Source organism: Temnothorax curvispinosus, unplaced genomic scaffold, assembly GCF_003070985.1.
Source record: "Temnothorax curvispinosus isolate PA1 unplaced genomic scaffold, ASM307098v1 QBEX01015206.1, whole genome shotgun sequence".
Classification (NCBI taxonomy): Eukaryota; Metazoa; Arthropoda; class Insecta; order Hymenoptera; family Formicidae; genus Temnothorax; species Temnothorax curvispinosus.
In genome coordinates, this window is record NW_020224986.1 from 11,316 (window position 1) to 21,583 (window position 10,268).

General features: G+C 37.4%; 1 protein-coding gene across 1 annotated transcript in view; it reads left to right on the plus strand.

The window, feature by feature from the left end:
• Positions 1 to 219: 219 nt before the first annotated feature.
• LOC112465458 (elongation of very long chain fatty acids protein AAEL008004-like) overlaps positions 220 to 10,268 on the plus strand; it is a 27,590-nt gene continuing 17,541 nt past the window's right edge. The window contains exons 1-3 of the mRNA XM_025033011.1: positions 220 to 558; positions 5,020 to 5,157; positions 7,018 to 7,260. Coding sequence (XP_024888779.1) covers positions 220 to 558; positions 5,020 to 5,157; positions 7,018 to 7,260 — 720 coding nt within the window. The remainder of the gene's footprint in view (positions 559 to 5,019; positions 5,158 to 7,017; positions 7,261 to 10,268) is intronic.

The following is a 10,268-nucleotide window of genomic DNA, read 5'->3' on the forward strand; positions in this document are numbered from 1 at the left end:
GTATACATTACCCACTTTGCATATTATATATACATATATATTCAAAGGTATTCTAAAAATTAATAAAAATATTCTAAATTTAACGCATCGATCGGTATCTATAAGGTTTCTTGCTTTTTTTTAGAAACGTCTGGTTTACGGCTAACAAAGTGTGACGGTTATTATATATGTAACACGTTATAATTATATTTTTAATAATATTGGTTTACATTTTTAAAGATGGCGTCGGCGGCAGCGGAATTAGTAGCGGAGCGAGAGCCGGAGCTGAGGCTCGAGATGACAGACTCGAATAGGACCTTCGTAGGTGCCCAGGGTCTAGTCAGGATGGCCCTGGATCAGTACACGGAAATCCTCACGACAGTTTCCGATCCACGTGTCAGCGACTGGCCGCTAATGGACTCGCCTATACCAACAATCCTTATCGTACTTCTTTATCTGTACGGCGTCGTCATATTCGGCCCGCGTATGATGGTCAACAGAAAGCCGTATAAACTCAGAGGAGTCTTGGTGACATACAACGCGTTTCAAGTCGTCTTCTCGCTAGGGATGCTATATGAGGTAAACATTTTCGATAAAAATTTTGAGAAAACAAGATGAACTTTCGATTTATTGTCGATTATAGTTTCGTTTATTTTCTGGAAAAATAAAATGCTCTTCCAAAATATTTTACTAATACCGACGTAATGTATTCGATAAGGAATCTTGTCCGAAATCGTTACATATCGTGAAGCAAAAGTATCGTAGACGAGGAGGAGATATAACCGTTAGATAAATAAGTAATACGGAATGATAATTGGGAGAATCAGAAAAGTGGTTGCCCCGATGAAGAAGCGCACGAGCTAGAAATCCTATAATTTACGGAATCATGCAATCCTTGGGCAGGGAAACGTGTGCTCACAAGAGAATGCAAGAGCAATGGATAAGGAATAAGGAGAGAGAGAGAGAGAGAGGAAGAGAATGAGAGCTTGTATATATGAAAGAGAAGAAGAGAGAAAGAGAGAGTCTCGATACGACCTTCTGTGTCACCCTTGACTTTCGCGTTTCCTTATAGCCATCATTAGGTTCTCGTTATAGCGTATACATGACGTGCAAAGTTCACGAACGAGCCGACGATCCGCCGGGATCTAAGGACTCGCGACTAGCGCTTGGAAGCCGGTCAGACAACTTACCCGGCTCGTTATATAGGTCATGATGTAAGTATGCCGCCGGTATGGAACATAAATCGAGATCGAAAATGATCGGATAGCTAATCGGGGGGAGGACTTACGAACGATCAAAGCGAACAACCACGAATGGTACTCGTTCGCGAGATCGATACGGCTAACAAAGTGTGACGGTGAAAGGAGATATGATGAATCGTGTAATCGTTGACAAAGATCGAGGAAGAGATTTCGACCTAGAACTTCGCCGATTATATCACGCGAGATCAACGCGTTTAGTTATCAAGCTGATATCAAATAGGCGATATAAATTCCCATACCTACATGTCTTAATTATAAGCTTCACCGGAGTATTACTTCTACATGGGTAATTAAGCAAATTAAATATTTCTTATCTCATTATCTTGTATCTTATTCCAACACTTGTGCAAAAAATAACAAACACATCGATCTATAATTATAGGGAAATTCATAATCATAACTTAATAAATAGATTAAAAAATAAATATAAATGGAATACTAAATTTTGCACTCGTTTTCAACTAATTCCTACGCAACTGAATTGCAAGAAATAAGATGGAACGGTTTAAAATTCGCTGCCTCGACTATCAACTTTCATATTTTAATATGCATTTGTGTGGAATCAATTGCGTGGAGATTCATATTTTGTTTAATTATTTTCAATCACTTTATATTAAATTTAATTAATTTGTGTCTTAATAATAACCGGTTAGATTCATCCTTTAATTGTCTATTATAATTAATTAATAATTCAGACTTATCGTGAATCATAGATTCTAAATTAATATGTAATGGATGATAGGCGGTGAAATTTAATTATGCACATATTTATTCATCGACAGAATGCCAATGTCTCTATAAAAAAATGCGATTATTATATAAGAATCAACTCTATATTCAGATTATTTCTACAATTTTACAAAAAATATAGAAATTATTATAAACAAAGACTTAAGAATTGAAGATTAGACTAGACTTATTACAGTTATTACTTTTGCTTTGACACACTAAATCATTCTTCAAAAGATATAATTAATTTAGATGTAAACAACAACAAAACATTGATATAATTCCAAAATATTCAATTAACTATTTAGAAATTATAAAATCATAAAATTGTAATGTCTGTTATAGTATTTTTAGCACTAAATATTCTTTTAACTCCATTTCGTAAACGTTTCTTCTTTTCTTTTCAATTGTAAATTTTTACTGTGCCGTAAGTCCTATTTAAAATAATGGTACGAGATTAAATGTCACTCGTCGGGATTAATCATATAGTTTTGATTTTATTGATTAACTTTTCAACAAAGGACTTACGACATAATTTTAAAGATAGAATCTCCACTTTTTTATCGATAGCCTTGACCTACTGAATACCAAGCATACCCAAATTTAGTAGCTATACGTAACAGCTTTATTCTAAATAAGGTTGCCAAAATGTAACATCTGCTCCGAATATTAATGGCTAATTAGAATATTAAAGTCGCAGCGAATTATATAAGGCCGATTCTCACTATCGGTCAAGTCACGGTCCGGTCACGATCAAAAATCGTTGCCATTAAATTCAACGCAAACTCGAAAAAGCAACTGAATCGTGACCGGACCGTGACTTGGCCAATAGTGAGAAGCGACCTTTATTTTTCAATTGCTAATGTGTTCAATTGTTTTTGAGTCTTTTAAGTCTGACACAGTTCCACCTCATTATCGAATTCTTAGCCAATGAACTATTTACAACAGATTCTTGCATTCCATTATTTCTATTTATTCTACTACAATCTTTATTAATGTCTCCACGAACTTCATCGATATAACATTTTTTCTCTCTATGCATACTCTGTGCATATTTATATTTTTACATATTTATTATTGCAATATTAACTTAATTAGTACAATAATATATGTATATTCTAAAAAAGATTCGGACATTTATATTAAATACATCAAGATATTATTTAGCATCACTTCTTGAACGTAATAATCTCAAACGAGAGGAAGGAAAAATATGTACAATGATTGCAGCATTTCCCAGTGGCCGATCACTCAATCGTTACTTAACAATCGATCTGTGCACTCGTTTCGTTATTATTAGCGAGACATCCTGTTTTCGACTTTCCATAAAGCATTCAGTCTCGTTTGCACCACTCCCACGGTGCACGATCGAAAAGACAACGTAAAATTCTGTGCGGAAGGTCAAACAAGAAACGAATTTTCATGCACCATGGAATGGATAATGAACGATTGCATCCGCGCGAAAGTACACTTTGCAGAAGTGACTAACCGCAATAACTGCCGCTTCTATTAGAGAGTCGGTCAGGAGAGCTTTTTATGTACGCAAAATGGCACAGCTTTTCCAAGATAGTGTTCTGCTCGTTATCCGATAGTTTCGATTCGCTTTGAAACATAAAATCGATAGCCCTTCGCTTCATATCGAAGCACACAAAATGCCATATAAATTATCATTGTCAAAATGCGACCACTAAGATAATGGAAATCTATCTTAAAAATCCATTTAATCAAATTCTATTTAGAAAAATGAAAATTTATTCTAGAAATATGAGAATATCTTTAAAACCATTCTTTTTTTTTGTCAATTTTTTCGATATTAAATAAAATTATTTAACTATGTTTGCTTCCAATTGCGTGGAAGTTAATTCGAAATCTATTTCGGAAATCCGAACGCAAAAGAAAGAAAATCAAGATGTTCGCGTGAATGATTAAAAGATAAACATTAGTATCGGGTGGCGCTCACGATTAAGATCGCATAATTATATGCATACGTGTGTATGCATTCACTCTATTAATTTTCACAGCTCAATTGACATTGACTTTGTCACTCAATCTTAACCCCGTTTTCTCACCTTATTTATATATCACATAGACTTCATAAATTAATCGGTAATTATAAGTTGAAGTCGAAATATAAATTTCACGCAACCATGATTATTATTTACATATTGTTTACATAAATATTTTGAGACTTTGTAATCTAATTATACTTGCGGCTATCGACAGGAGATAAAAATACAACCGCGATTTCCGTTTGCGCAGAAGGAAGTGAATGAAATAATTTATATTATTATCAAACTGTAGCATTGTTAGAACTAATGATTTCCATCACGACAGCTGCTTACGGTTCGACGTATGCACAGCGTACAACGAAAGAATTAATCATCATCGTGGAAAAGAGCCAACATTGAGATGAGTATCTTAACGTGTTTTTTTTATTAAGATTGGATTGTGTTAAATGGAACGTGGCCTCAAAACCTACAGTTTCTCCTGAAACAGATTTATACTTGCTGTCACTTGCTGTATGAAAATTGGTAATATGTGTAACACACAGTCTTCTTAAGGTGGACTTTCCGATCGACTTATACCGAATCGAGGACATAAACATACCCATAAACAATGAAAGGATGATATAAAATGTATCGGAGATGCCAATGATAATTACAGACAGCGATCGGATATAATAAAAAAAAATATATAAAATATATAAAGTACATCTCTCTATGAAGATTATCTAAATTGTACTATTCCTCTTCCGCTATAATTTTGTAATTTATGTTTTACTTTCATCATCCTTCGCACCGACAGAGAAAACACAGTTACCATTTTTCACGACGTGGCGAAATAAAATAAATATTTGTTCAAACTGATTTATTATATTACGTCAGCCTACATTACGTCTGGCTTTAAAGAGTTTATAAACTTCCTTGTCAATGTCGAAATAAACGATTTGTGGTAATCGATTTTTCTCAACGAGGTTCGCCCAAGAAACTAAATTGCTCCGTCGGAGCTAATTGATATAATTAACCGGGTGTTTCCCATTCTTTTGCAGCACTTAATGTCCGGATGGCTATTGGACTACAGCTATAAATGTCAACCGGTCGATTACTCCCACAATCCATCCGCTCTGAGGATGGCGAACCTCTGCTGGTGGTACTTCATCAGCAAATTTACGGAATTCGCTGACACGGTACGATTAACTTCCATAAATTCGCATACGTAATACCAGCCGGCGATAAGTCACGTGGATGCAAAGCATGCGAATCGATCAATTTCAAGAATAGATTTCTTTAAGTTTAAAATAGTAACACACAAAGAGAAACATATACATGACATAAATTAAATTAAATTACAATTACATATTAAATCCACGCGTGTAGATGAAAACGAATGGAATGAATGGAGTAATGACGGAATAAAAGCGTCCTTCGATTCTTTCTGAAATTTTGTCAGAACAGCAAAGCATAAAATAAGATTATGCTATCGAGATGTGGAATCTCTATAGAACGCATATTAATAAAAATTTTTTCCAGTATCGAGGCGCGTGGAACTTTCCCCCAAGTTCCATAAAAGAACCAAAAACAAATAATCATCTGCATAATGATATTCAGACTTTTTATCCGGTACCTTTTTTCCAAAGTAAAAACGAGATTTACTTATAAATGTCTACCTGAGGTTCGGAAACGGAGCGGAATGTCATCGATACACCATTTTATCTTTATGCAAAGTAACCGAAACCAGTTCCAGCCGCGCGAGATATAAAAATCTGGACCAAATCTAATTAAAATAAAAGAGCGATAAATGTTCTATTATCCGCTTGCGCTTTCGATTCTTAATTCGGCGCGCAAAGTTATTTTTCTCTCGAAAATTGCGCGCAGTCAACCAAGAAAAACCGTACCGCATATTTCTTGTTTGTCGTATTACTATGATCCGGTGAATGCTCTGCATTTTCGATGAATGTATATACGCATAGTAAACAGACCGAAAGGTAGAGAGAGAGAGAGGGGGGGGGGGGAAGTGGGAAGTGGGAAACTATTCCCCGCTAGCTATTCCGCGAGAATCGCATAATTATGTACGGAACACTCGTATATCCCTTCTCACGACGCAATAACCCTTAAGCAATCATTTCCATTAGCGCGAGTGAGCAGGAACGGCGCCGAATCGCCGTATCGTGCACGCAATCGCACCGGCGGATTAAAGGAGCAGATAAGATTTAATCGATCGCCACTCGTTTGTTAGATATTCTGGCCGAATAAATCGACAATCCGCAAAGCGGGTGTTTAAAGCTAGGCGAGCAAGGCGAAGGAGTAGAGAGACAGAGAGGGAAAGCGCTTAAGCAGCACTTTCGACAGCGCGTGTGCGAAATTTCAACCGAACGTAGGAATCATCGCGAAACGGACTTTTTCATCATTCAATTGCTCAATTTTGACAGCAGTATATGTTGCCGCTATCGCGTTCTATCGTGCCTGGATGACGAAAATCATCGCGCTTCGTTAATGAACATAGATATTTTCCAGGAGATACAGCTCGGGAGCCTCGCATTGCTGGCAATTAACACGACAGTGGAATATCGCTCGCTCCTCTTTTTCAATTTAAAGAGAGAATATTAAATTAAGTCGATAAGATTCTCCATGATTTTTTTATTTTATTTTAAAGCTTAATTCAAGGATAAGTAGATTGAAACGAATAGATAAATTATTTGAAATCTTATGAAATAAGATAAGTTATTTTTAATTTATTTATTTAAATTAGATTAAATAAATTTATATACGATTTATCACTAATAAAAATAACAAATTTTAAATAACAAAGTTCGGAATCTTGGCGTCTCGATCGCTTCCTTAATAAAAAAAAAAGTGCTTCTGCTTTCCGGAGCACGTGTATGCCTTTATAAATTAATTTATTTTCAATTTATTTAATGTGGGTCACGACAGGTGAAGCGGACGCGGCCCTAAACCCATAAGTCAATGAATCCTAAATCCAAGCTAAGTGACAGGAAATTACGAGAGCTCGTGAAATTTCGTAACAACGTTACTCATCGAAATTTCAGGTATTCTTCGTGTTGCGCAAGAAAGACAGTCAGGTGACATTCCTGCATTTATATCACCATTCTCTAACACCCCTCGAGACGTGGATCTGCGTGAAGTTTATCGCGGGCGGCCATGGCACCCTGGGCAATCTTATAAACAACGCGGTGCACGTGGTCATGTACGCGTATTACATGTTAGCGGCCATGGGCCCAGAATTTCAGAAGTATTTGTGGTGGAAGAAGCATCTGACTACTGTACAACTGGTGAGTAGCCAATCGAGTCGCATCTCTTTTTAAACTAATAAGATTCATTCATACATTATTTCAAGAACTTGAATTAGACGACTTGATTAGAGAGGAACTGAGAAGAACCAGAGTTTAAACGAACGACAATCGCGATTTTTAAACGGTTACGTTTAAATAAAATCCAAAAAAGTATTCTTTTTGGACTAATACGAATCTCTTATACGTCGTTTCAAGAGTTTGAATTAAAAATAAGAGGAATTATATAAAGTTTAAATAAACAATAAACAAATAACAATACATGAAATTTTTAGATGCGTTTAGATCAAATCTAGAAAAATATAATATTATAGAAGTACCGGAATCTTTTCTTATATACGTAATTACTTATACAGTTTTAAATACGATTTAGGGCCGGTTGTTCCAACCTGTTGGTAAGCTAACTAATAGTTAAATCATATGTCTATCTTTGTCTAATGTAAAGGATAAACAAAGACAGATATATGATTTAACTATTAGTTAGTTTACCAACAGGTTGGAACAATCGGGCCTTAACGCGAAAAACTATTGATGAGATAAAAGTCTGCTCCGAATTGTATAGATCAATTTAAAACGGATTATACGTTTGACGTGAAGAAATCTGGAAAAAATTACTATCTTTTAGAAAAGGAATTCTTTCCTCGTTACGCAGCGTATAATTTAAGCCGATGTTTGCCGGCTCGTACACACTTCGGTTGTACGCAATAATGCCGGACACAAAACTCCGGGCGGATAGAAGCGGAAAAATGCAACACGTGGCCCAATGTGCCGAATCGCAGCAGCAGGCGTGCGGTATAGTGGCGCGCGAGCGATTTTTTTTTTGTTCCGCGCGCGGATCAAAACCGATTCGTGATACCTTCTTCTTGCACAACGCGCCGGGTTTCGCGCCGCGACCGATAATAACCCGCGTCGTTGAAAGTGAATGGATAGACAGACACTACTGACCCACTGAGTGAGCTTTAAAGATTTAAAGGGTGCACATCGGCAATACGTGATATATGCTAATTATCCGTCGAGACGTGTTAGTGATGTTTGCTCTCCTCCTACAAATCTATACTTTCCGACGCAATGTATGCCTTCGTTCCAACAACAGGCTCTTCAGATGCGAATCAAGTACTAATCGAGTACTAATTACGATGACGCAAATGACTTTATATCCGTATTTCGGGAACGGTATTATTAAAGATAGCAAGATATAACAGTATTATTAAAGATAGCGAGATAGATATTAAAAAAGCGCGATGGAAAATTTCGATAATTAAAGATAGATCCTCGCTCGTCGCACGAAAGTGTACTTCTACGGAAAGCGTACTTTATTGCCGGTTTTTCTTGCGTGCCACTTTACAGGCTGAAAGCAGTTTGAGATCCAAAACGGATCTCGCTGCGGGTTTCTCGCAGCGATGACCATAACGACTCGAAATTAATCACGCGCTTTAAATTAATAGGGAACACTGCAGTGATTGCTGCCTCGAACCTTCGTAATCCATGAAAATAGTATGCACGAAACTCGTAACGAAATACTAATTACGAGCTTGAAACGAATTGCGCGAGGATAATACGTTTCACATTTATAGCTTCTAAATGTTGTTTACTCCTGAGTAGAAAGTATTACATCCTGATGTGCATGGAAAAGAAGTAAGATTATCAAAATTATTTCTTTTTATTCCGCATTATATTAAAATACATAAATAATTTTTTACTGTATCAATTACGCCGTTTAAAATGTTTAAGAAAATATTTTTTTTAATCTCTGCATTTATTTAAATAGATATTTAAAGTTTAGAAGATTTCTTTTAAAATTCAAGTTTACGTATTATAATATATATACATTTTCTAGCTAAAACTTATTTTCTCTAATTAAATATAACATATATTATCCAATTAATAGAACTTATCATCGGACGAAATATTTCGCAAAATGTAAGCTCGAAGGCTAGCACGGTAAACGTACCAATGCCTGGACACGTACCTATGTCTGGGCATTTTTATCATTTTAGTCCTTAAATAAGTTATATATAATGCGAATTAAAATTAAAGAATCAAAGATAAAAATATTTTTTCTGTATTATAATTTTATCTTCGATTTTAATTGGCGTTACATTTATTTAAAAACTAAAATAATAAAGGTGCCCAGACATAGGTCTTAAGTGTCCCTGCATTGATATACATTTACCTTACGCACATAAATGAATTAAAGATCAACTAAAGTTAGGCATTGCAGATAACAGTAGAAAATATTTCGCAAGCCATCCTCGCGTTGCGAGAACGTCGAAAAAAATCGTGGCGGAGCTCGTTCTTGTTACCGGCGCAATACGCGGAGTATCATATTAATCGGGGTACCGACTACCGACTAAAATCGACTTCGCCGCCGCTGAAAAGAGGGCACGTTCGAAAAACCGGCGCGGCGGTCGCGGCGGACCAGCGGCGGCGGCGCGGCGGCGGTCGGCCCGGATACGCGAATTGCGCGAACGAACTCGCGATCGCTCACGGATTCTGGGCCATCGGCCATTGGTGTTCGTTAGATCGGTCAATCCTGGTCTCTATACCTAGGCAAAATTTCACGCCATGCGCACGTAGGTAGGGGTGAGGGAAAGTGAAAAGTACAACGCGCGTTGGGCAATTCGAGTCGAGCTAGACCTCGCTTTAGCCGGCCGCCGAACTCGGCCAACCACGTTGGCAGTGGCGCAACAATTTGGCATTCCGATATGCCGTACGGCACCTGTATACCACCACCATCGCCATCATCGCGACCACCATCACCACCACCAACACCACCATCATCATCATCATCACCGCGACCCGCCGTCATCGTCCTCGTCCTCGCCACCACCGCCGCCGCGACCGTCGCCACCACCGCCGTCTTCGTCGCCGTCGTCACCTTCGTCGCGAGCTACCACGAACCGGCCACATACCTACGAAGCCTCACCTATATGCCTCCAACCTATCCCAGTTTATCTCGCAAGAGACCATCGATTCGCTACATGCCGGCG